Source organism: Sorex araneus, chromosome 1, assembly GCF_027595985.1.
Source record: "Sorex araneus isolate mSorAra2 chromosome 1, mSorAra2.pri, whole genome shotgun sequence".
Classification (NCBI taxonomy): Eukaryota; Metazoa; Chordata; class Mammalia; order Eulipotyphla; family Soricidae; genus Sorex; species Sorex araneus.
Genome location: NC_073302.1, coordinates 351,422,738 through 351,450,414, shown reverse-complemented (window position 1 = coordinate 351,450,414; position 27,677 = coordinate 351,422,738). Strand labels below are relative to the sequence as shown.

Genomic DNA, 27,677 nt, shown 5'->3' with positions numbered 1-27,677 from the left:
GAGCTGTCATAGAATCTCAGCAGTCTGCAGGACTGGCATTTATGAACGATAATGTTGGCATGCCCCTGACTTACTCATCCCAGATGGAGCTTAAGCAGATGGATGCCAGGCCTCCTTGGGATCATTAGCCAGTGAGCTGAAATGCGGGAGCTCTGGGGTAGAGGATGTCTGTCCTACACCATCCGTCGCCTCTCTCCCTCTCACCAGTCCTTCTCCTCCATGAGTGTTTTTGCATATGATTTAAAATTGTTGTTGTTTTTAATATCCTGAAATGTGTAGATTGTTTGTGATAGGACAAAATGACAAATTTAAAAGTTTCTGTACTTAATGTTAAAATGAAGGAGCACAGTATTCTTTGGTCCTAGAACCACTGAGTGTTGGGACCAAAGAAGACACTTTTACATGGTATAGTCTTTTTTTTAGAAAGAAACATAATGTACATGTAATAAAAGCAAGCCAAGAATTATTCAGAATAGTTTATTCACAGGCGTTAGTTTGCTGTAACTTTCCCCCTTCTAGAAGGGAGGCCAGATGGGAAAGAGCCTGCTGGCCTCCTTCACCTTCCTGGCCCTGCCGGGTGTTTCCTTCCCTGAACTGTGACACCCTGTGCTGATCACAGGGCTTCTGCTCTCTTCCTCCAGTGTCTGTTTTGGTGGTGGGGGCGTTTTAGGGGGGCCCGTTGTGCTGGGGAACTTGGATGTTTTCCCCACTTGCCAGTTTGACCATCCATTGTTGACACTTAATTCCGAACCTCTGTGACTCATCAGCCCGTGAGAAATGTTTTGTTTGTCCTGTTTACTTTCTGCTGGTTAAGTTTCCTGAATGACTTCTCTGTGCAGTCCATCACTGTCAGCCTTGGCCTTGTGCAATCTAGCTTCTACTTCTTACCTTGATGGGAGTGAGTGTATGTTTCATGTAGTCCTGAATGTTCAAACTTCAATTTACCTTTTATATATTTCGACCTTAATTTTGTAGCTGGCCTAGAAAATGTAACTAAAAGGATGGGTTTTTTAAGTAACTCTCATATTTGGATTAATTCCCATGGTAATTCTTTACACCAAACCCATGACTTCTGGGCTTTAAAATTGCTCTTTGGGGAAGGTTTCTATGCCTCAACACTACTTAGTAACATAGTTTTGTTGTAGGGGGAAATCCTGTGTACTGAACATTAAGTTTAACATCACCTGCAACCTCTTTGTGAAAGACACTAGTAGTATAACTTCCAGTTGTCTAGGAACAACCCAATACCCCTAGACATTGCTAAGTGTCATATAATTAGTAATTTGCTTCATCTGGTGTTTGTTCTTTCTTTTGTTTTGATTTTGTTTATTAACACAGAGAAGCTTCACTGGCCTGAGCAAGAACTTGCTAAGAAGTCTGTTCTAAGTGCTGAAGACTCATTGGTCATTGACAGCAAAAGAAACAATTCACATTTATCTCCTGGAATACTTAAGGACATTTTCACAACTGGAACCAGTAGTTACAATGTGTTACTACAGAGCAAAGAGGAGAAAAAGCACCATTCACAAAAACAGTCTTCCTCCAACTACTCCAAAAGATGTAGAAAACCCAGCAAATCTAGCTCTTGCTGTAGTAAAGATCCGTGCGGGACAAAGGACCCACTGCCTCTGCTGAGCAGTGGCACCTGGTACTGCCTGGAAAGGCGGCCCGCTGTTTTTGTCACTAGTTCAGTGTCAAGTCTTGTGAAGTTCACGCATGATATCTCTGTTGCAGGGAACAGCATAGTCCTCCCACCTAAGCCCAAGGCCAAGGCCAGGCAGCTCCATTTCTCCACTCTCCTGAAGCCCAAGCCACAGCCTCAGCTAGCTAGAAGTTTTGAAAAAGAAGATTTTCCTGGGAAGAGATTTTGTATACTTACTGCGATAAAGCCTTCCAACTTGGAGAAGGAAAAACTGAGGTTCTTCAAGTCTGACTACGCCTACAACCCTCAGTTTGAGTATGCTAACCCTTCCCTGCCCAGTGTGTTAGCCAAGCACAGCCAAGCTTCTGACCGGTTTCTTAAGCAGGTAAGGTCACTTTAATTGTGTTATTTCTATGCATTTAAAACAATTATTTTCTGTATTATAAGCAAAACAGGATATTAGAATGTCCCAGTTACTTCCATGTTTACTGAACTCCCACCTAGGGCAGATGAATCTCCAGTGACAAGAACTCTGCAGGTGAGCGCCATGATCTCTGTGCAGATGCTTGGGAGCAGTTCACACCCCTGCCCTGCAATGGACAGGTCTCGGCCAGAAGCCCCTTTTTCAGCAGTGCTTGAGTCAGGTTCACACTTGTCCGTGACTTGCGCTGTGTGCCTGGTGGGCCAGGCCTGCTTAGGCACTGGGCCTGTGCTCTCTGTGGCTGAGGCCTGTCTGGCATTCCAGCTTCGGCTCCTGCTCTAGGTAGTTTGGGGACTGAGGCTTGATTCTTGTCCATGAATCTTTATTCATGTGTTACTAGAAACCATTAGTCGATGTCAAGAATTTAAGCGCTCCTTTACAGAGGATAATACTCAGATTTTTCTACATACCTTCAGGCATAATGAATTGTGATAAAAAGGGTTCTGAGCAGCACTTTCCAAGTGACTCCATTTGGACACTTTGCACACACCACAAATATCTGATGAGGTTGCTCTGTACCTGCAGGCCCAGGCACAGTGTTCAGTGTTCTGATTCTTCACAGCAGACTGCTCCATCTGGCTTTGTAGGAGGAGTCAGGTTTGACTTGATTTTGTCATGATTGGAAATTTGTGGGCAAGGTAAAACTGCATGCCCCATTTGCCTATGGTGCTTGGCTCAGATGTACATTTTTTTTTGCAAGTTCTTTGGATTTGAGATTCATGGACACAATTCTTTGGATTTGTGTTGTTTAGCACAAGGACCATGGAACCTGACCAGTCTTTCGAGGCTAATTTTGATTTGTCTTACTGTCTATTCTTCATTGTTAGAGAGAAAACTGTTTTCCATCTTTTTTTAAATTGAATTACTGTGAGATACAGCTACAAAGCTTTCATGATTGAGTTTCAGTCATGCAATGAGCGAACACCCATCCCTCCACCAGTGTACATTTCCCACCACCTATGTCCCCAGTATCCCTCCCGCCACACCCACCCCACCCCACCCCTTGCCTCTGTGGAAGGCACATTCCTTCTTACTCTCTCTCTCAACTTTTAGGTATCATAGTTTGCAATACAGATACTGAGAGACCATTATGTTTGGTCCTTTGTCTACTTTTAGCACACATCTCCCATTTTGAGTGATCCCTCCATTATTGACCTAGTGGTCCCTTCTCTACCCCAGTCGCCTTCTTCCTCAGCTCATGAGGCAGGCTTCCAACTATGGAGCAATATTCTTGGCCCTTGTGTCTACTGTCCTGTGTCTTAGCTCAGTGATTACTTTGTGATAGCTTGCTTCCATGTTTGGGGATGACTTTTTTTCTTTTTTCTTTTTTTTGGCTTTTTGGGTCATACACAGCGATGCTCAGGGGTTACTCCTGGCTCTGCACTCAGGAATTACTCCTGGCGGTGCTCAGGGGACCATATAGGATGCTGGGAATTGAACCCAGGTCGTTCATGTGCAAGGCAAAAACATCCTACCTGCTGTGCTATCGCTCTAGTCCCAGGATAGCTTTTTTATTTAAATGGGTTGAGATTTTGCTGATCAGTGATAAAAATGTTACCTATTATTACCTATTGTTTAGCCCTATTTTTGTCTGGGGTCTATTTTCAGAGGGTAGAAGGTCTCCTAGGTAGTGCTTGGGGGCCCAGGAGCCCCTCCTGACAATTCTTGGCTAGTCAGGCCTGTGGATCAGTGCCAGGGCCATGGGTGCAAGCTGGGCACTGCTCAGCCCCCGTGGTGACCATGGCCACCCTGTCATGCTCAGTGATCTCTGCACAGCATCCAGGGGGTCATTCCTGGTGGTGCTCAGGGGACCAAAAGGGATGGGTGCTGAGCGATCAAAACCCCAGTGGCCACATGCCAGGCAGGGGCCCTGCCCACTGTCCTACTGCTGCAACCCCTGAACGTCTTTCTTAGTTGCACAGCAGAGCTGTGACGGGAACGTTCACACAGGGAAATCAGGGCGGGAGCAAGTTTCTGTTCTCTTAAATTCAAGTTTAGGTTTTACTCTATAATGTAGCTTTAGAAAGACGCGGAGTGCTTATCCTCCAGTGACATGGATGCGTTGAGAATAAACAGGAGCTCAGCCATAGACCTGAGCGACAAAACAGGCTGTTTTCATGAGCAACCAATCCACTGGGAGTTACACATTTACTGTGATCTCCAAAGCTGTAGCTCCCTGGGGAAAGCATTGCTGAGAGAGCTCTGATAGGAAATCGCTGTGATCATCAGGAAGTGTATTCTGAGCCAGGTCCTCACCCAGAGTGCAAAGCCGGAATTTTGTGCAAAGCACTTTTTAAAAAAAAATTTTTATTAGTGAATCACCATGAGGTACAGTTACAAACTTATGAACTTTCATGTTTGCATTTCGTTTACATCCCTCCACCAGTGCCCATTCTCCTCCACCAATGTTCCCAGTATCCCTCCCACCACCCGCATCCCAACACCCACCACCCCACCCTGCCTCTGCGGCAGGGCAGGGCATTCCCCTTTGTTCTCTCTCCTGTTGGATGTTGTAGTTTGTAATAGAGGTATTGAGTGGCCATAAATTGGCTCTATAGTCTACTTTCAGCATGCAGCTTTCAACCCGAGTGGGTCCTCCCAACACATTTTTTGTCTTAATGAGATATTAACAGTGAAACTCAATTTCTTATTAAAAAATAGTATAGTTTATGTGGGGTTTAAAGTGCAAGATTGGGAGGGGGTGTTGGTGAGAGGGAAACTGGGGACATTGGTGGAGGAAGTGGACACTGGTGATGGGATTGGTGTTAGAATATTGTCACTGTCATCCCGTTGCTAATTGGTTTGTTCGAGTGGGCACCAGTAACGTCTCTCATTGAGAGACTTATTGTTACTGTTTTTGGCATATCCAATACGCACGGGTAGCTTGCCAGGCTCTGCCAAGTGGGCTCGATACTTTCGGAAGCTTGCTGGGCTCTCCGAGAGGGGTGAAGGAATCGAACTCGGGTCAGCCCTGTGAAAGGCGAACGCCCAACCGCTGTGCTATCACTCCAGCCCCATTAGAATATTATGTGCCTGAATACAAATGTATTCTGAGCAACTTCGTAAGTAACAGTGCCTCAAGAAAAAAGAAGGAAGGAAGGAAGGAAGGAAGGAAGGAAGGAAGGAAGGAAGGAAGGAAGGAAGGAAGGAAGGAAGGAAGGAAGGAAGGAAGGAAGGAAGGAAGGAAGGAAGACGGAAAGGAAGGGAGGGAGGGAGGAAAGAAGGGAAAGTGAAAGAGAGAGAGGAGAGAGAGAGAGAGGGGGAGAGAGGGGGGGGCGGGGAGGGAGGAAGGGAGGGAGGGATGGAGGGAGGGAGGAAAAGCAAGCAGCCAGAACGTGTTGTTGTACTTTGTTTGGGGCCACGCCCACAGAGCTTAGGGACTAGGCCCAGCACAGGGCCTGGGGTGTCCCCTGGGAGCAGGTGGGGTGGGGGACGGAACTCCCCCTCCTACACGGCTGCTGTTGCTTTAGTCTTCACCTGATTTTCCCACTTGGTTCAGGCGCACGTGTGTACTGTGGCTGAGGGCAGGGGCCAAGCCCTGGCCCACACTGGCACGTGCTTCCCACCGAGCTGTCAGCTGGGCTCTGTTGTTAACTTTTAAAACATGTTTGGTATTTTTCAAAAATATTCATTCCCAGGCTGGAGCCCAGGCACAGCAGGGAGGGCGTTTGCTCAGCACGCGGCCGACCCGGTTTGATTCCTAGCATCCCAGGCACCGCCAGGAGTGATTCCTGAGTGCAGAGCCAGGAGTGACCCCTGAGCATCGCTGGGTATGACCCAAAAAGAAAAAAAAAGACCATATAATAATATACACTATATTTCTGCACAGTCTGCACGCCACTGCAGCACTGCCCCATGTCGCCCCGGGGAGTCCCAGGCAGGGCAGAGTCAAGTGCCACCACATCCTCAGACCCTGGCACTCAGCTGTCTAACACAGCTGTCTGAGAACCAGCAAAAACGGCCCTGCAGCTCCTGAGCGCCCCTTGTGAGGCCTGAAAATACACAATCAAATAGGGAAAGGGAAAGAACTCTGACCTAATAGATGTTTTTCCCCACATAACACAGTGTTCTGCGACCTAGCACGGCATTTTCAGTTACAGGATTCAGAAACTCTAAGTAAATACCCTGATGGACTAGTTTTGTTATGTTAAGAAATCTAGTTTTCGCCTTCCTAGTTGGTAAACTAGAGTGTCTCAGGGGTCATAGCCTCATACTTCTGTCTGGGCAGGGTCACAAATGATTGCAGCAAGCTGACAAGAGAGTGTAGAAGACTTGGATTTTATATGAAGCCTTGTAATTCGCAAATATTGACAACTAAATCAATTAGACAAGCAGAGGTTTTCAGGCCAGTGTAAATATGCCTGTTGGCCACATTTAGATTGCAGGCCTGCCACCTGTGATTTGCCAGATTGCTTCATTTCTTTGTTAGATACCATGATTAACATAGCACAAAACGCCAATGCAGGCCTCAGAGCATGGGGCCTTGCTTCTAGAGTGTATAGTATAAATGCAATAAATGGTTAAAATACACACATGATAGATTTATACACAGTATTTAAAGCAAACGAGCATTTATCTTTCTGATGAAATAATTTAATTGGAAATCAAATGTCTTCACTGATAGTAGAAACTACTAGCATGTCTCAAAGGGGATGGTTTATCTTTATAGATCGCAAATCTATAGCATGTATCTGCCCAGCCAATAAAGGGCAGAGAAAGAAAGGCTCCCTGGGTGGTAATATTTTGTATAAAGTGAAATGCAGACCTTTAAGGTTATCCTTAGGTTGTTAGCTTTAAACACTTGCAGAGTCGCATTGCATATTAGGGAGGAGATACAGGGGGAGTTTCCTCACTCTTGTCCCGCGTTGTCGAGACTGACCCCTCTGCAGTGACGTGCGTTGTCGGGACTGACCCCTCTGCAGTCTGAGTCTTCAGGTGGCCTTCCTACAGCTCGAGGCCAGCTGGCGCTGTTTCTCCAGAGCTGCTGAGAGAGCATGTGGAGTACCACGCCTGAGTGTCTCACCCTCAGCCCACTAGATCTGCTTTTGCCCTACCGTATTCTTTCATTTGTTCACCGTTCCTTCCTCCCAGACCCTGCCCTACATAGGGGGATATGACTTGATTTTGGCTTGGAGCCACACCTGCTAGTGATCAGGAATGTCCTGGCTGTGCTCAGGACCTCTGTGGGGCCTGGGTCTAACTCCTTGACCCCTATACTGCACTATCTCTGACCCCAGAGTGCTTTATGTAGACGCTGTGGTTTATGTAGTTACAGAGGTTTTCAGAAATACAATGTTCCCACCTCTATTCCCAACACCCTGTGCCCCCATCCCTCCCAGTGACCCCAGGTTCCCTCCCACCTGACTCCTTGATGCACATCTTTCACTGTTGTCGTTTTGGTGCCAGGCTTAGAGGAGTGTTGGCTTCAGATGTGTACAGATATGGCATCTCTCCACCAGAGTGGCCCAAAGGCCTGGCCCCTGACCCTGTGTTACTTCCAGACCTCCTCTTTCTGCTCTCCTCTCCATTTCTCTCCTTTGGAATTTGTTTCTGTAGTATAGAGCCAGCATCTTGCCCCCCTTTGCCACCAGTGGAGGTATTTGAGTGTGACTACTGCTCCAGTGTCCGTGTGTGGCTGTAATATAATTCTTCCTTACCCGGTTTGTTAACAAGAAGCAGTAGCCACCACTGACATAAGCATTCAGAATTTGAAATTTTACATTTTATTCTGTGAATCTCAAGTGTGTGTGTGTGTGTGTGTGCATCACACAACTGAAGGAAGCCTTTTTTAAGTTCTAAGTTATACTGTATAAGAAAGAGGATGATAGAAGTTGGAAAACACAAAATTTTGGTCCCCATCATTCATTACATGGTATCATCATTGAAGACTTGGAAGAATCTAATTTTGTTTTGTCTAATGTTTCCCAAGCTCATTTGGAACTGGAACCTTTTTTTTTTTTGGTTGTTGGGCCACAGCCAGTGGTGCTCAGGGGTTACTCTTGACTCTGCACTCAGGAATCATTCCTGGCAGTGCTCAGGGGACCATAGGGAATGCTGGGGATCAAACCTGGGTCAGCTGCATGAAAGACAAATGTCCTTCACACTATGCTATATCTCTGTATTGGATCCTGTATTTGTTTATAAATTTCATTTATTTTATTTTTTATTGAATCACCATGAGACACAGTTACAAGTTGTTTATGTTGAATTTCAGTCATGTAATGTTTACCATTGAACATTTTTTTGCCACCAATTGGAACCTTAAAAAAAGTATATTAACTATTTTTTCACAAGAAACAGGTTGGAAGATACTGACTTAATGAAATGATGGGAAAAAGCACATGTGATCTTCTAAGCATTATTTATTATTTGGGAACTAGGCAGAGTTCCATATAATAAAATTTCAAGACAAAACAAATTTTTTTAAAGAATTTTTTAAATGCCTTTTTTAAAAGAATATTTTTTAAAGGGAGAGGGTTGGGATTTGATGGAGGTTAAGCTAGTTACCTTAACTTCTAAAATAAAACCCAGCAGTACCTAGAAGCTTCGTGTAATCATGATAGGAAATCAGTTACAGAGAATACACTCACAACCTCCCTTTTTCCATCCCACTTCCCCTTTGCTGGTGTGCTCGCTCGCTCTCCCTCCACACCCAACACCCCCCCTTCTCTTTAATTTTGTTCTCAAACAACCTTCTGAGGTAAGCAGGGCACAGATTTGTATCTCCATTGAGGAAGATAAAATGACATCCATGGACGGCATAGGAAGTGGCAGGACACAGACTAAAACTAGATCTGCTGACCTCTGGTCTTTGTGAAGCATCAGCCAGCTCCTATCACACAGGTGTCCCCATTGTGTCATTTGTCACCAAGTGAGAAGGGAGATTGTTTTGAGCACATGACTTCTGAAGGGGCTTGTGACTGATGATCAGATTTCCAAACTGCTAAGTGGTAAACAGGGTCTGAAAGTAGACCCACGGCAGATGACTGGGGAGGTTTGGGGCTGGTTGCATTGTGAAACATGCTTTTGGATTCCTCCTACTATCGCTTTTGCTTTTCTTTTTCTTTTTGGTTTTTGGGTCGCACCCGATAGTGCTCAGGGCTTACTCCTAGCTCTGTGGCCAGAATTCACTCTTGGTGGGGCTCAGGGAACCATGTGAAGTACTGGGGACCAAACCTATGTCGGCCACATGCAAGGCAAGTACCTGCTGTAGTTCCAGTCCCTACTCCTTTTTCTGCTAAAGATAGAGTTCACATGCCACAAGGCTCACCAGTCTACAATGCACAGGTTGGTGATTTTCAGTGTATTTAACATTCTGTAACTATAACCACTATTAGATTCCAGAACGTTTTACCACCCTACAAACTAAAACCCTGTAATTATCAGCAATAATTTATCATTTCCACAGCAGCGAGGCACAGGCAGAGGAAAGTTAGCAAGCTTGCATCTCGCCCCTAGCAAGGAACCGGGAATAAGTGGGGCTTCAGGATCCAGTGCACCTGCAGGTCAACAGGAGCCTGCCGGCCAGTGCCTGCCTACTGTACTATCTGGCCCCTGGGACTACTCTTTCTTTTGTTGCTGTTGCAGTGCTCAGTGGTCACTCCTGGCATCAGTTTCTGGTGGGCTTGGGGGAGCAGACCGGATGCCACAGGCGAGGCAAACATGCTGCCTTCTGGCTGTACTATCCTGTGTGCCCTTAGGGGCTACTTTCTAAAGGCTGGGGGCATTCTTCCACCTTCTCAGTTGTAGAACTTAGGTCCCCTTCTCCTTGCTGGTGGGTTCACCTAGAAACAACTTAGGTTTCTTTGATTAGGGCCCTCTGCCCTGATCTTCAAACCCAGGAACTGATTGGCCAAGGCCCGTGCTTGAAATCTCTCCCATCTCTCTCCATCTCTGGTTTTGGATATGGGGGAGACACTGTCAGTCAGGCGCCCAGGAGCTGTGTTGCGGAAAGCACTCAAAGCCTGCTTGCTCTCAGCCCTTTGAGCCCTCTGCTTTGAAGGGTCTTTGGGCTTCCATCTAGCCAAGGTAACAAGTTCGAAGGTAACTTGGAAGATCTGTCCATTTTCATACCAGTTGGTTAGCGACTTGCCTTTTGCAGCCTTCATTTCTTTGCATTCTGTAGAGTTACGGTACTTAGAGTTGTGGCGCCAGGAATTAGGGTGTAGGCCTCTGGAGGTTCACTGCATCCTTGTGGAGCATCATCTGGAACTGTTTTCCCCAACGGGGCAGCTGGGATAAACTCTGGTGGGACTGGGATAAGCCAGGGCCATTGTTGTAGCCTGGGATGCTAGTGGGGCCTAAGCCATCACTTTTTTTTTTTTAAAAAAAAAAAGGGCTTGCCTCTTGGAGAGCCCAGCAAGCTACCGAGAGTATCTCGCCCGCACAGCAGAGCCTGGCAAGCTACCCGTGGCGTATTCAACATGCCAAAAACAGTAACAACAAGTCTCACAATGGAAATGTTACTGGTGCCTGCTCGAGCAAATCGATGAACAATGGGACGACAGTGCTATGACAGTGCTAATTTATCATTTGTCATTTCCCAGCCCTAGGCACCCTCCAATTTACTTTCTCACTGAATTTGCTTATTTAGGACATTCCCTGTAAATGGGGTCCTATGACATGTGGCCCTGTGAAACTGTTTGTGAAACTATTTCCATGATTCATCTGTGTGGTAGTATAGCAGTACTTTTTATTACTGATTAATAATCCATGCATTGTTATATTTTATTCATTTATCAATTGATAGAATTTTGACTTATATCTATTTTTCTCTATATGAAGAATGCTTTTAGAAATAAATATGTACAGACTTTTATGTTTTCAATTACATACACCTGCTCGAGTCATATAGTCACATGAGAACACCCCCTGAATCCCCCTCACAACTTTACGTTCCAGCTAGCAGTAGATGAGGGTTTCTGTTTCTCCACATCCTCAGCCACTTTTGTTTCTATAGCTATCTTGTTGGTTCTGAAATGATACATCATTGTGGGTTTGATTTGCATTTCTCTGTTGAGTAATGATATTGAGCATTTTTTAATGTACCTATTGTTCATTTGCATATTTTCTCTGGCAAACTCTCTATTCAGTTACTTTGCTTTTTGTCTTCTTGTTTGTTTGTTTTGAGGCTACCCCATCTTTTCTCAGGGCTCTCTCCTGGCTCTGTGTTCAGGGATCTCGCCTGGCAGTACTGGGAGACCAGATACAAAGCCTGGGATGGAATCAGAACTGGTCACATGTAAGACAAGCACCCTAACCCTTTGTGCTATCATCTCTCTGGCCCAGGTTTGATCCCTGGCATCCCATATCATCCCCCAGGCACTTCCAGGAGTGATTCTTGTGTGCAGAGCCAGGAGTAAATCCTGAGCATCACTGGAGATAGCCCAGAAACAAACAACAAGAAGAAAAGCAAGTGTCTATCTCTTTGGTCCATGCCTATTTTTTTAATATCTTATTTGTCTTAGATTATTATAGAAATTATATATCTAGTTATATATGTATTTATATCTATATTTCTATATCTAGTTTTGTTCCTAAAAATTATATATCAAGTCTTATAGGGAATTTGCAAATTATCTTTCACATTCTATGGGCCATCTTTTCTTCATTTTCCTGGTGTACCCATCATCGGACACTCCAGGAGTGCTGTGTGTGTTGGGGGAAGAGGGCGCTCGGGCTTGACAACTCTGATGTCCAGAGCTTGAACTCTGGGCCTTGCACATCCCAGACACACTCTCCCCCGTCGGAGCCATCTACCCAGCCCTGAGCCAAAGGCTTTTGTTTGTTTTCCTTGCGGGGAAGCTCACCTAAGGGCTTACTCCTGGCTTTATGCTTAGGGATCACTCCTGGCAGGGCTGAGGGGACCATATGTGTGCCAGGGTCGTGCCAGGGTCAACCACAGGCAAGGCAAATCTTCTCAATCACTAGACTATCTCTCTGGTTCCCATAGAGGGCTTTAGTTTGGGTGAAGTACAGTGTTCTATAGTTTGTACACTTAAGACTGAAATTTCTATTTTGTTGTTATTTTTTTAAAATCATCTAATTCAAGGTTACACTGGTGCTGCTTTCTTAGAAATTTTTTCCTGTAGCTTCTACATATATCTTTGATCTGTTTTTAGCTTATTTATGATATGTGGTTGGAGTTTCAGCTGTGTTCTTTTACATGGGATTCAGCTACATAGTTTCCAATGTGTTATTTAATTTCCCTGTACTATCTGTTGAAAGGAACTCCACTACTCGTCTATGGCCCAGAGATAACTGGCAGGATGGGGGCTGCCTTGTCAGTGGCCCCTTGAGCAGCTGCAGTGTGTGTGATCTCGGGCACAGCCAGGCGTGTGCCAGCACTGAGCCGACACTCAGCCAGGAGCACCTCCTCGAGCACACAGTTCAGATCCGCTTGGGACCAGAGGCCAGGTGCAAACCCCGGTCAGATAGGCAGCTCCAACCACAGCCAGACACATGTGGCCCAGTCATAACAGAAGTGGCAGGGGGAAAGGGAGGGGAAATGATGAGGCTCTTCTGAAGAGCAAGGGTTCAAGGAAGGATGGATTCGAGCAGAGATCCTGTGTTAAGTCATAATTGAACCAAGGATAAGATAACATGATTTTCTTTTGCCCCCAAACTAAAGAATATTTTGGTGTCCTTTTCCAACCCAATTTTTAGCAAAAAATATTACCCAGCTGATCTTGTGTCTTGTGGAACTCTGGAGTAGATGCTCTTGTGCCATTTCCTGCTGTGACAGAAGAACTGAACATGTCACGAGAAAGGAAGGCCGAGGAAAGGTGCCAGGCCCAAGTCAGAATTCTGCAGCTTCAGGGACAGAGGCTTTGACCATAGAGGGCTGTGTAGCGTCAACGTTGGGTCCCGAGAGGTTTAAAGTAGATGAAGCACATTCCTTGGCCTATGTAATGTCGCATTTGCTCAGTGTCTTGCCTGCTTCGAGTTGGAAGGGAGCAGAATGAATGAGTCTGGATGAACAGAAGTGGATCCTGATGCAGAGGAGGAATGTGGAAGCTTGCTCCGTGATTACGTCGCAGGAATGTGAATAGTGCTCCTTTCCTAGCTGCAGTCTGTCTTTTCCTAAAGAATAGCACACACTCACAAAAGTCCTATTTCTTCTAAGTCTAGATGTGCTGGAGAGGAATGTCTGGGGCTCGCTGGGAGTGGGAGATAGTGACTGGAAGGGCCTGGATTCTGAAGTAGAAAGCACTCGAGCATGCGTTTCCCCAATTATAAAAGTTTAGTATAGGGGACTCAGAGATAGTACAGTGGGGAAGGCCAACATGGGTTCAATCCTCAGCATCCCGTGTGGTCCCCCAAGCACTCCCAGAAGGAGTGATCCCTGAGCACTGAATAACCCCTGAGCATCTCCAGGTGTGTCCCCCCTCAAAAACTATTTAATATAGGTACAAAAATCAAGACTGGGTACAATAAAAATGCCATAATTTGTTACATATACAGAATCACCATGAATATTTTTATTGTTTTTTTGTCACATGTTCAAACTTAGGTTGTTGGAATTCTGTTAATATATCTATTTTTCTCATGTTATTTAACAGTCTGCATTATTTTATCTGTGTGTATTCCATGTAACAGGTGCACAGAAGAGATTGAGGTGAACCCTTGGGTGGTTCTCTTGGATGCTCTGACATAGATGCTCTCAGTACTAGTCCCCTCACTGGGCGCCTTCCTGCCCGAGGGCTTCGATAAGTGAGCTGTGTTGAGGGAGGGGCCTAGCCAGCCATTTCTACAGGAATTCATAACGTAGCTTAATTTTTAGCTTCTTTCTCAAAAAACCTTTGAAGAACATTTTCTTCTCACATTTGCTTTCTTGTAACTTCCCTGTAGATCTGTGATAGTGAAGATCTTTGATTTGTTATCAGTTTTATCTTTTTTCAAACTTTGATTTATTGAATATGAATATTGAATATGACAGAGCATGTGGTGTCGGAGGTTACCCAGGTTGGCTGCATGCTGCTGTATTTTTGTTCTGGCCTCACCATTTTTTTTCTAATTGTTGTTTAGATAAAATATTCAAGACATAGAACCCTACCTTGATGAACACAAGAGTATTTTCAGTGTTTTGACTGTTTTCTACCAAAGAACAGTCCAGGGAAGCATCATTTTGTAGGATTATCATAGAATGAATCCTAGTTGGGAGACGTAGTTCCCACTCTGCTCTCCTGCCCAACTCCCGAGTGATTTTAGAGCGCCCAGGAGCCTCCGAGTCTTTGCTTCTCAGCCTGTCCTAGGCGGACAGCATAGGCCACACTGGAGCCCCTCTTCCCATCAGAGAGAAGGGTCTGTGTGTGAAAGCTGTTTAGGGTGGTAAAGCTCTGATACTTATGTTGCCCTTTAATTTGGAAATCAGTAAGCATAGAATAGGCTGTGATAAATAAGACCTAGGCTGCTTGTTACTCATCTGAAAGTAATGGGAGATAATTTACTTTCATTATCTGTTTCTTTTACAGTCCATCAATATTATGGAACTGACTTTACAGAAATATGGAAGTTATGAAAAATTTGAGCAGGCTACTGGTGGTAGCCTGTTATCTAAAACCCGAATCTGGAGCCATGTTCGAAAGTACATGGTGAAAGAAGGCTGCATGGGCGAGGTATGGACCAGGCAGCGCTCGGCCGGCACCACACAGTCATTTGCATGTTCTGTCCTCCCAGCCCGGTTTGACTCGTCAGTGACGTAGGGTGTCATTAACTATTGGAAATTTACACTGCTATTACATTGAACTGTTGGGTTCGGTTTTACTATTTTTCTTTTCTTTCTACTGTACCAGTAAAAATTGTTGGATCTGTGGTTGTGTGTGTGTGTGTGCACGTGTGTGCGTGTGCGTGTGCATGTGCATGTGGGTGGTACACTGGATTTCAAACCCAGGGTCTCATACATGCAAGGCAGCTGCTGTACCACTGAGCTATGTCCCTTGCCCTTGGGGGTTATTCATGAAGAAATTCGCCCCAGTGGTTTCTCCTTAGGAGGGAGCCAGGGCGTAGGCTTCAAGCTCACAGGTCAGGAACCCTTGACCTGGCAATGCATCAGACGCTGGCTCCTGGACCTTCTTTTGCATCATTTCATCTGTACTTGAGAGGACAGCAGAGGTACAAGCACATTACTTACAATCCAGTAAAAGATTCCTGAGTCCCAAAAGAGCCGGAGTTGGAAGAAAGAATTAAAAGTGATTGGTTCTGCATTTTGTCATCTTGGTTTCTGGAAGGTTTCGAAGTGGTTGTGAACTTAAGAAAAGGTGATGGTTTATGGGTGTGCTGTTCCTTGTGATCCCCCCATCTTCACAGCCTGTTCTTTATTTGTGTCTTTTCCTCTGCTTTTGAGATTGTAGTTCATCTTACTGAGGACCTGCTCTCCCGAGCTTCCATGACAGTGGTGAATGGGTGTCCAACGCTGTCCATCAATGTATCTACTGCACGTGAGCACTGGCTGGAAGGAATGCTGAGACATGAGATAGGTAGGGACACCCTCTTCCCTCCCTGTCTTACGAGGCCAGACATCCACTGCAGATATGGTCTTCTGCGGGGATTTTCTGTTGCAATTGGAAAATCATAGAATGGTCAGGCTTTATCTGAACTAAAGCTATCAACATCTCATTTCAAGTTTTTCAGGCACTGTTTAGTGATATTAAGCTTGAAAAAGTCATTGAATTCTCCGGGTCTCAGTTCTTCCATTTTCAACAGAGTTGAAATCATCTCACTTTTTCAAATACCAAGTCTAGGACTTCCCTTGGAAAAAAAAACCAGTGATGAGCATTACACCTGGCAGTGTTGCTGCTACGCCCACACACCTCAGGTTGATTTGGAGCCTGGAGGAACCCCTTTTGGAGATGTTAAAACAGGATGATTGCCATGACTTCTCACATTTCTTTTCTTTTCCCAGGCACACATTATTTCCGAGGTATTAACAACCTCCAGCAGCCGTGGAACAGTTGGACTGGCCGCAGGAAACATGAGCTGAAGCCCAACAACCCCACTGAGGAGGGCCTGGCTAGCATCCACAGCGTCCTATTCAGGAAGGACCCCGTGCTGTGGCGGGCCGCGCTCCTCTACTACACCGTCTACCAGGCCAGCCACATGTCCTTCTGCGAGCTCTTCCGAGACATCGGCAAGTTTGTCAAGGACCCCAACACCAGGTGGGACTATTGCGTGCGTGCCAAGAGGGGATTGACTGATACTTCCCAGCCAGGTAGGTGTCCCTCAGCTTGAGGGTTTCTGGTACGGGGGAACGTCTGTTGATCTGCCAGTCAGAATCCACACACTAGGAAAACTTAATGCTTTATTACTTGAGATAAGTGCTGATTTTCCACAAACATACTTCAACATATATATATATGTGTGTGTGTGTATATATATATATATATATATATATATATATATATTATATTGGGTTTTGGGCCACATCCCGGGGTGCTTAGGGGTTACTTCTGGCTCTGCATTCAGGTAGTACTCCTGGTGGTGCTCAGGGGACCAATGTGGGATGCCGGGGATTGTGCCTGGGTCCTCTGTGTGTGTTGCAATGACCTTACCTACTGCACTACTGCTCCGGCCCCCCAAACACATATGTTAGTTTGTTAGTATTAGTTTTACCATCTGTCTTTGAGAAACTTCAGTCCTACCAAAATCATTCCACCTTTTTTCTATCTCTGACTTTTTAATGTTTTTTTTAGCTTTTAATATAGATGCCATCATTCAGTTATTTGAAATATAGTTTACTGATTTTTAGAATATTCAGAGTTTTTCTATCATTACTAATAATTCCAAAGAATTTTTCATAATCCACCCCCTCAAAAAAACCCGCAAACTTCTAATGTTGGAGATAGAGTACAGGGTTTAAAACACTTGCCCGGCATGTAGCCAATTTGGTTCCAGCAGTGCATATGGCTCCTGGTTTGCAAAGAAGCAGGTACCCTGTTAGATTCTGTTCCCCATTCCTTACTTCAGACCCCAGCTCTAAGAAACCACTGGGATGCTTTTATGGATTTTCCTGTCTTAGACATTTCATGTTGATATTACTTCCTTTGTTATTCCCTATGGTTGGCTTTCACTTAATGGAATGTTTTTTAGGGTTGACTTGTATTTCATCGTGTATCACTATTTTAGCACTTTCTTTGCTGAGTAATCTGTTGGATGAATATATCATATTTACTCACCAGCTAATGGGTATTTGGATTCTTTCCAATTTTTGTCTGTTTGATAGTGTTTCTCTGAACACATATACATTTGTTGAATTCTCTTGAGTACATAATTAGAACTGGAATGTTGAAATATATGGTAGCTCTATATTTAACCTTCCGAAGAGCTATCGGACTATTTCCGAAATTCCTCAGCCATTGTACACACCCACTAACAGAGTATGGGGATTCCTATTTCTGCTCATCCTTACATATACCTCCACGTCATTTACTATTTGCATTTTAAAAATTACTCTGATATTTGTGGATATAAGAGGTTATCTCATTGTGTTTGCGAGGATTGGGTTTGGGATCATGCCTGGGCTTGGGCCCAGCTCTGTTCTTAGGGATCACACCCAGTCGTGCTCAGGAAGGCATGTGGTTTGGGATCGAACCTGGGCCTCCCACATGCAAAGCCTGCACTCAGCCCTTTGAGCTTGCTGGTCTTATGATAACTTTGAGCATCATTTCATGTCCTTATTGGCTATTTTTACTTTTTCTTTGTTGAATTGGCTCTTGTGGAAGATTGTTGGGCCACACCTGGTTGTGCTCAGGTTATGCTCAGGCTGACTCCTGGTTCCGAGCTCAGGGATCCCTTCTGGGGGCTCGGGGAACTGTGCGGTGCTGGGAGCATGCTGGGGGCAGCCACGTGCAGGGCAAGTACCATACACCCTACACCGTCTCTCTGGCCCCAAACGGTCTATTTAGATCCTTTTCCCATTTTTTAAATCGGATTATTTGTCTTTTCATTTTTGAGTTGTAAGAATTCTGTGTGTGTTCTAACTACTCTCTTGTCAGATATATGAATTACAAATGTTTTCTTATTTTCTTAGTTTGAGGTGATGCCCTAATTTTCAGTTTCTCCTGTGGAGCTGCAGGCTTCAAAGCCCCTCTGTTTAAGTGTCAACAGAAATGGACCTGATGGGTCCAGCCACCTCGTAGGTTTTGTCCATCCACACCTGGTTTGAACCCAATACTCTCCCCATGCAGCTGTTTGCAGCTGGAGTATTTCAGGCTTTGGGAGAACTTGTATTCACTTTTCAGGAATGATCTGGAAGACTATGAGATGGTGATTAGGAATGAGAGCATCATGATGGCACTGCTTCCCTTCCAAGAGTCAACCATGCTCCCCCAGGCTCATTCTAGCCCTTAGTCTGTAGCAGGCTCTGTGTGGTTTTTTTCTGTGGTCATGCCCAGCAGAGCCTGGGGACTACTCCCTTTTCTGTGCTCTGGACCATTCAGTGTAGGGATCAAAGCCAGGTTTCCCACATGCAAGGCCTGGGAGATCCTCTCTCTAGTTCTGTTATATTTCAGTAGCAACCAAACTTAGCAATATGTTAAGCTGACTGCTCCCAACTGGTACTCAGGGATCCATGCCCCTTTGAAGCTCTGCTCTAGGTTTCCGGGGGCTGTGCTTTCCTTAGTTCTTCTATAGGATCACAAATTTTCCCACTCTCCTGGTTCTTCCCATTCACCCAGTCCTTTCCCTTTCCTGTGAGTTTCCTTGCCAAGCAAGCTCCAGGTGGAGCAGACTGAAGTAAACATGGGCATCCCTCATTCTGAGCACAGATACGAAGTCCCGAAAGGATGAACCCCACCGCTGTGTTGGTGCAACACAAAAGCTGCTCTCTGCACCAGCTGCTGTGGAAACAGCCTTCAGGAAACAGGATCAGTTGCCCAGCTAGGTTTTGAGTGCTGTGCACAGCTCTCTAAGAGAACCTGGGCCCGTGCCTCTGTTCATATGTTGTGCATATGTTGCCCACCACACTGAGTGGGTTGGTGCTTTCTCACTTGCCAATACCACACCATTTGCAGCTTTGATTCCCTCCAAGTGCACACCAGAGCATAGCAATCTGGACAAGTTTGCCAGAGGGGCGACAGTGGAGAGTGAAGACCACGCTCTGCAGGCTTTGCTCTAGCATCCAAGGGTCATACACCTGAAGTTGCCAGCATTTCCTTCTAATGACAGAGGGTACGATTGAGCTGTGGAGAGTGGGCATTCTTAAAGGGAAGCTACGAGCGTGCACTGGAATCACTGCAGAATTTCCCATGACCTTACGTCTTTGCTTATGAAGCTAGCTAAGTAAAAAAAGAGGTGACAAAATAAGCAAGCACCATTCTCTTCCCATCAGGCTGTTTCAGTAAAGACCAAGTGTACCTGGATGGTACGCTGCAAATTCTGCGCTACAGAGACAGCATCGACTTCCACCTGCTCACTGCTCTAGGCAAGGTGAGTGGGGTGCCCTGTTCACATCTGCTCCAGCTTGGTCTCACTATCCCAACAAAATGGGCTCACCATGAAATTTTATTTTATTGTCTCAGTATATTTTCTTTATGTAATCACAGGAGAGAAGCAAATGGCTTTGTCACTAGATCAAACATTTTCCTTATGGACAGTCAAAATGAAAAACCAAATTGAACATTTGGGCATATCTTTTTTCTAAAGCATTTTTTTTCCAGAACTGGACAGATATTACAGCAGGTAGGGTTACTTGCCTTGCACACGGCTGACCTGGCTTCAGTCCCTGGAATCCTATAGGGTCCCTGAGCACCACCAGGAGTAATTCCTGAATACAGAGCCAGGAGTTACCCCTGAGAATCAAAGGGTGTGGCCCAAAACCAAACCAAAACAAAAAAATCAATTTTTTCCAAGGTTGACTTTGTGCATAGGGGTTGCCCCTAACACTGCTTTGAGGGACTACTCCAGGGAATCACAGCTGGGCATCCTGCATTCAGAACTCAGCTCACTGAGCTCTCTGCAGCCTCTCGGGCATCTAAAAGTAGGCTGTAGGTAGAGCACTTCCCCTTACTGTCCCAGCATGCATCTCCCCAAAAGGGCGATAATGTCTCTGACTTGATCATAGGACTTTCTTTCTTTCTTTCTTTCTCTCTTTCTCTCTTTCTCTTTCTTTCTTTCTTTCTTTCTTTCTTTCTTTCTTTCTTTCTTTCTTTCTTTCTTTCTTTCTTTCTTTCTTTCTTTCTTTCTTTCTTTCTTTCCTTCCTTCCTTCCTTCCTTCCTTCCTTCCTTCCTTCCTTCCTTCCTTCCTTCCTTCTTTCTTTCTTTCTTTCTTTCTTTCTTTCTTTCTTTCTTTCTTTCTTTCTTTCTTTCTTTCTTTCTTTTCTCTTTTTCTTTCTTTCCCTTTGCCACAGCTAGAAGTACTCAAGGCTTACTCCTGGCTCTGTGCTCACGGATTACTCCTGGTGATACTCAAGAGACCATATGGCATGTTGGGGACTGAACCCAGGTCAGCTGTGTGTAAGGCAAGCACCCTACCCACTGCACTATCTCCTTAGCTCCCGAAGGATTTTCTTGAGAAATTTATTATTGATTCATCAATTTATAACAGTTCGCTTCTTTTCCTTGATCTATCACATAAGTTCTTTATAACTTTTTGTGACCCATGATTCATCAAGACTCAGATATGCATTTGGTTTTAATCTGTAACAGTCTCCCTTATATTTTGCTTTTTTTTCTTTATTTAACCAGTGTGATGGCTGATTTTGTATTTTAAAAACTGTCTTCATGTTTTGTGGCAGAATAAATTGCTCTGGGCTCATTTTATACTTTTTCTACTCAAATCTGAGATGACAGTTCTTCAAGAGAGGTCTGATTTTTTTAATGGAAAATTACTTAGAAAATAGATCTGTGCCTTAGATGTGTTTATTACTGCTGAAACACTGCTTTTTCCAGACTCAAACAATCCACCTCTGTTTTATTTGAGTGGGTATAAAATTTTCTCAGTAAAATAATTATTTTAATGATAGTAACTAAAAGATAAAACAATAAGATGCACAGTTTTCCAATAAAATAATTAATTTAATGATATTAATTTAAAATAAAGCCATAATGCGTATAGGTATCCAGTAAAATAATCAATTTTATTTTTTTAATTATTATTATTACTTTTTGCTTTTTGGGTCACACCTGGTGTTGCACAGGGGTTACTCCTGGTTCTGCACTCAGGAACCACTCCTGGCAGTGCTCAGGGGACCATATGGGATGCTGAGAATTGAACCCTGGTTGGCCACGTGCAAGGCAAATGCCCTACCAGCTGTGCTATCACTCCAGCCCCCTAAAATAATCAATTTTAATGACATTAAATAAAAAATAAAGCAGATGCATAAGTATTTTGCACAAGTAAAACATGGTTCTGCCAATCTAAAGCCAATGACATTTCATGGCAGGCAGATTTTGATGTTTCAAAGATCATTTGTAGATTTGTATAATCTAGTCTGTCTCTGAATTCCTATAAGAGATCAGCTTCTCACTCAAGGTAATGAAAGACTAAGAAAGTTTTTAGGGGCCAGAGCAACAGTACAATGAGTAGGGTGCTTGTCTTGCATGTGGCTGACCTGGGTTCAATCCCCGGGATCCCTTGTGATTCTGGAGCCTGTGCCTCCCAGGAGTGATCCCTGAACATAGAGCCCAGAGTCAGGTCCTAAGCACTGGTGGGTGTGGCCTAAGAATATAAAACAACAACAAAACCCCAAGTTTTTAATATAAAAATAAAAGCTAGAGGATTTAGCATAATTATAATTCCCAAATTGAGTAGGAAAAGGAACTTAACATATAATTACATTGATTTTCCTTGCTTAATATTTATAATATTCTATAATATTATATCTGTTACTATATTGGGGATATAAATATGCCACGGGGAGCTTGCCAGGCTCTCCTGATCAGGCAATAGACTCTCGGTAGCTTGCCAGGTTCTCAGAGGGAGAACTAGGCTATTAGATGTCCGGGAGCTTGGTTTCTAGTCTCTGGATGTTGGCCATTGGTGGAATTACATGGTGCCAGGGGCAGTCTCTGGGTGTGACTGCCTAGCTACTGGAAAATGGGGGATCTGGGTGGAAGAGGCCCAGTCCCGATTCCAGCAGCCTTGGAGATCTCAGCCCCGGATCCCACACACCTGGGTTCCTCTGATGGTTCCTTCATGCGTGAGGCTCATCCAAATGTGTGGAGAGGGGCCTTGAGCAGGGCTGTGACTGCGTTCCAGAGGTCTTCAACTGTCGAGGCTCTGCTCGGGGTGGGGAGGGATACGCAACCTGTCCCCTGTGAAGATGAAGGGGCCCTGGAGAGACCGTCAAGCTACCGAGAGTATCCTGCCCGCAAAGCAGAGCCTGGCAAGCTACCTGTGGCGTATTCGATATGCCAAAAACAGTAACAATAGGTCTCACTCCCCTGACCCTGAAAGAGCCTCACATCGTTGGGAAAGACGAGTAAGGAGAGGCTGCTAAAATCTCAGGGATGAGTGTAATAGAGACATTACTGGTTCCCGCTTGAGTAAATTGACGAACAACAGGATGACAGTGATACTTTAATACTATGATAATTTAATACTATTTAAATTATTTTAAATTAATATTGTTTATAAATTTACTAATTTATAAATAATATTTATATTATTATAGATACCTTGATATTTATAAGGTTTTTGTAATCTATTTTTTTTTTGCTTTTTGGGTCACACCTGGCGATGCACAGGGGTTACTCTGGCTCTGCACTCAGGAATTACCCCTGGCGGTGCTCAGGGGACCATATGGGATGCTGGGATTCAAACCCGGGTTGGCCGCATGCAAGGCAAACGCCCTACCCGCTGTGCTATCGCTCCAGCCCCGGTTTTTGTAATCTATTTTTTATATTTTTTAAATTGAGATTTAGTCAGGATATTTATATAAGTTTAGAGACACACATACATACTTGGTACATTGAGTAACTCCAAAATAAGAATGTTAAACCAAATATTTACTTAGATCTTTATTTTTTAAATATTTATTTGAGTGGGAGTCCATATATGGTGACAGGTATGTGAGCTAGAGTCGCAGGTAACACAGTCACGTGCAAGGCAATCAATTGCCTTACCTCCTGTACCATTCTCTCCAGAACTGTCACTGTCACTGTCATGCTGTTGCTCACTAATTTGCTTGAGCGGGCTTAACATCTCCATTGTGAGACTTGTTGTTACTGGTTTTGGCGTATCGAATATGCAATGGGTAGCTTGCCAGGCTCTGCCGTGCGGGCTAGATACTCTTAGTAGCTTGCCGGGCTCTCCAAGAGGGGCGGAGGAATTGAACTCGGGTCAGCCATGTGCAAGGCAAGCACCCTACGCGCTGAGCTATTGCTCCAGCCCATGCTATGGCTCCAGAACCAGGTCTTTATTTTTAATATGGTCACGGTATAAAGTAAATGAATTCTGATTTTAGCTATTTTGTAACTTGAAATAGCAATTCTCATTTTGAAAAACAGTTTGATAAACAATTCCCATTCTTTGTTTCTCTTAAGACCCAAGAAGAAGTTTAAACTTCAATGTTTTAATCAAGTTTAGGGTCTTTCCCACTTCATTCTTTCATAGAAAGTGTAAGTTGGAGTTAGATATTTTTTTAATTAGTCTGTCTTCCTTTGTTCAGGTCTCTTATGAAGATGTGGATCGCTTGAAAGGGTTGGCAGTTACTGAGAACATGAGGGTCCCTCACTTCCTGCAGGACCATGGCCGGTACATGGAGCATTTGGAGAAGATCATGGAAGTGAATGAACTGACTGACAGAGAGCTGAAAAGTCTTATCTGTTAATTAGCATTCTTGCAAACACAGTGGAACTATACCTCTATGTACATTAGCAGTTTGGTGCAGTTAGCACTAGCAGAGTTATCAATGAATATTTATGTAAGTTTTCTGGGAAATGGTCTGCAGTATTCCACTGAATTTCCAGGTTACATACAAACCACACATGGTTTCTCAAGACTGCAGGGCCAAGTCAGTCCTCTTTTTCATCTTCTTCTCAGCAGAGGGAGATGGAAAGAACACCGAGAGTGCTTTTGAAGATGCTTGGTCAAACAGCAATAAGCTTCTGCCCCTGCAGCTCATGTGTGAGCACCGAGAACGGTTCCGTTAGAGTCCCACGGTGTCAAACCCCAGAGTTCTATTTTCATTTGATAAATGATACTTACCCACACTTGAAAAATTACTTTGGTTCCATCCTCAAAGCTAGACATAATGAAGATTTCTTATTTTTCTTATGCTAAGGAGAGTGAGAACACCTCTGAAAGGTTACTATTACTTATTTGTTTTATATATTATTGCTTCACCGTAGCAGTTCCCAAGAGAATTGAGAATTAGAGAATTGCCTCCTTTTGTCCACTTAGCTTTTTACTAAAATTTTTATTTGCTGAGACATGTGCAACTTCAATGTTTTAACCAAGTTTTAGGGTCTTTTCCACTTCATTCATTCATATAAATGGTAATACGAGTTCTTGTGAGGCTTAATCACATAAAACAGTTGGGAAAGAGAGAAGCCTCTTGCCTTTATATTAAATGGGACAAAGAGCAGTAGGCAAACAATTGATCTAGTTCATTTAGGTGCCAGAAGCTGGCTGCACAGAGCTATTGATTGGGTAGAACTTGACCATAATCTAAAAAGTTCAATTTCTGGGTTTTTCCATTTGATCAGTTGGTCTAACAATATTGGCTCAATGCATTTTATAAAAATCTTTGACTTTATCATGCCAATAATAATCTAGGTTGAATTTTAAACCCAAAGTTCTCTCTCACTACATTTTTTCTTGCTAATTCATCTAGCTTTGTAGGATATAAATTTGAACATATATTTATACATATATTTGAGATCAAAGGTTCTTAAACTTATTTTAATGATCAGAAAGAATATTTATGTAAATAGCCATTCAAAATTGCTACCATAACTTCTACCTAAAGCTATTTGAGAATCATTTTTACTCAGGTTATCCTGAAATGTGGTGCTAGCACTGATAGATGTGTACCACAGGCCTGCATCCCATTCGCGTTAGAGCATGGTTTCAGGAAGTCCTTAGCAGACGAGGTTCTCTGACTTTTCTCTCACCTGAGGAAAGAGGCTTTCCTCAAGGATATTGCAGTAGCCAGGATGGCCTGAGGCTGGCAGCCGAGTGGGTACCACTCCAGCTGGTGGTGGCCGGGGCCCTGGGCACTCACAGATCCCCGCCGTGAGAGCTGTGCGGGGGTGGGCACCAAAGCGCGCCACAGACACAGAAAACCTCCCGACTCCCAAATGAGATTTCCTGGTACTCACATCACGTAGTTCCTGTTTTGTGTTTTCTGGCTTAATCTTTAAATTTAACAAAGGTGAAACATTAAAATAGAAACAGAAGGGACAATGTTTGTATTCTGTGGTTTAAACCCACATGTTTGTAAATTCATCATTTACAGTCAGTAGTACTACTAGTCACCAGTTTTGTTTTAAATATTGAGGAAAATCACAGTAGCCTTAATTTCATATTGGTAGAATTGTTTTAAATGGTTCTATTACCTTGGGTTGTAAACTGGATAAATATTTTCTCTTTATATGATTTGGAAAAGGAAACTCTTTCTTACCTTACAGCTTTGGTGTAAAAGACATGAGAACTATCCCAACCAAAAAAAATGACCTTAAATCATATTGATTGTCTTAAGACATTTTAAAAGTTAGCAATGAACAAAATCTTAGATTAGCAGAAATACTTAAAAGAGCTCTAAGCTTTAAAAATTGGAGTTGAATAATTCATGTCTCTCATCTTACCTACAGATAGCATTAAGATCAATTTTGTTCCTTATAATTACATTTTTATTATTAATGGAAAATTATTAGCAATATTTGGGCAAATAGTTGGAGATCATATTTTCATTATAATAGTTGCCAGCTTAGGCTGTTGATTGGAATTCTTTCAATTTTGTGCACTGAAATTCTAATTTAGGAATCTTATGTCAAATACAAATTCTGATAAATATGTTTTCAGACCATATCGGATTCAAAATTTATTTGCAAACATAAATCTATAGTTCTTGTTTCCTTGTATTTTCATCTTTACAAAAGTATTTGAAATTTGTATTGTTTGTTTTGTATATCTTTGGGGATTTTGTGTCAGCTAGAAATAAATAACATTGAAGTTTTAAATACTTGAAGTATTTGGCTATGTTATGCAAAGTTTTGTTGTTTGCAAACTGGATCATATTTTTGTGGTATTGCTGGTTTTGTATTTGTAGTAATTACTAATGGGACTGAGTTGGTCTTTGAATATCCCTATTTGTATAGAAACTCTTAAGTTAGTGCTTTCTGCCTTTCACCCTAATTAGTTTAGCTTATACTTTCATTGGGAGAAGGGAAGAGGCTGAGGGAGAATTCTCTCCATGTACTTCCTGTTTCATTTAAGTAAATTTTTGTGCAGAACTTCTTGAGCAGAAGCTGTGCTGAATGCCAGAAATTTTCAGATGAGGAAAACAGGAACTGTCCACAGTCCATTGAAGAAATCGCAGCACAAAACCAGATCAGCACAGGAACAGCCCCTTACCCAGAAACTGCAACCAAAACAACGTGTATTGGGGGCAAAGGAGGCAGTTTCAGAGGTGAAGGTGCTCGCCTTGCACGTGGCTGATGAAGGGACCATCCCCAGCACCACATCTGGTCCCCTGAACACCGCCACCAGTGATCCCTGATGTGGTTCAGAACTGGACTCGCAGCTGGAGAAAGATGGGCGAGCAGAAGGGTGGGCACCGTGAAAAGACCATCCAGCTGCTCTCACTAAAGACAGCTTTCGTTTGTGGGGCTTGGGATTGAACCGGGGTTAGAGGCATGCAAGGCAAGAGCCCTGCCCGCTGTACTACCACCACCCACTGCAGAGACTTTATATACCCAAAACACACACAATTCTGTTGTAAACCATGTTGCTCCAATTTAAACACGGTCTCTAGCAGGGCTGACTAAAGCGATTGTCTCCTGAAGGCACTTAGCTAAGTTGGCATAGGTGACCACTGTTATACGAAGGTGACAATACAAAACTTCAAGGAACATAGGAAATGAAGGAAATGTGACACCCTGAGAATTAGGAATCTCCAGTAATTGATACTGAAGACACAGAGATCTGCAACAGATACAATAACGCTGTTCTGTAAAACAGAAAACAGAAATGCTCCACCCCGCCTCTCTCCCCAGCCCCGCCCCCAGAACTGAGCTTCCATATGATCCAGCAATTCCACTCCTGGGAATATACACCAAGGGCCCAAAAACACAAGGAACAAAACAAAACACAAAACAAAAACAAAACAAAACAAAAAGCAAAACAAAAACACAAGGATGGGGAAAGTTGTGGTACACAATGGAATAATATGAACGCTTAAGAAAAGATGAAATCGTGATTTTCTGTATGTGGATGGATCTGGAGAGTGCCATGTTGAGTGAAGCTAGAGAGGAACAGACAAGAATTACTTCATATGTGGGATAGAAAGGCAGAAGAACATGCCCAGAGCAACAGAAATGAGAAACACGAGGGCTCTTCTTCAGTAGGAAGCTCCCCACTGGTGCAGGTGCTGAGGAGAGGGCTGTGGAGGGAGA

General features: G+C 43.7%; 1 protein-coding gene across 3 annotated transcripts in view; it reads left to right on the top strand.

Moving 5' to 3' along the window:
* Positions 1–26,254, top strand: part of MATCAP2 (microtubule associated tyrosine carboxypeptidase 2) — a 33,613-nt gene extending 7,359 nt beyond the window's left edge. The window contains exons 2-7 of one of the 3 annotated variants that reach the window (XM_055123585.1): positions 1,735–2,027; positions 14,597–14,740; positions 15,469–15,601; positions 16,027–16,332; positions 19,450–19,547; positions 23,729–26,254. In XM_055123585.1, the coding sequence (XP_054979560.1) occupies positions 1,735–2,027; positions 14,597–14,740; positions 15,469–15,601; positions 16,027–16,332; positions 19,450–19,547; positions 23,729–23,890 (1,136 nt within the window). In that variant the 3' untranslated portion in view covers positions 23,891–26,254. Of the gene's footprint in view, positions 1–1,338; positions 2,028–9,286; positions 9,411–14,596; positions 14,741–15,468; positions 15,602–16,026; positions 16,333–19,449; positions 19,548–23,728 lie in introns of those variants that run through there. The other 2 variants (XM_004606957.2, XM_055123586.1) reach the window with 2 other exon arrangements.
* Positions 26,255–27,677: the final 1,423 nt, after the last annotated feature.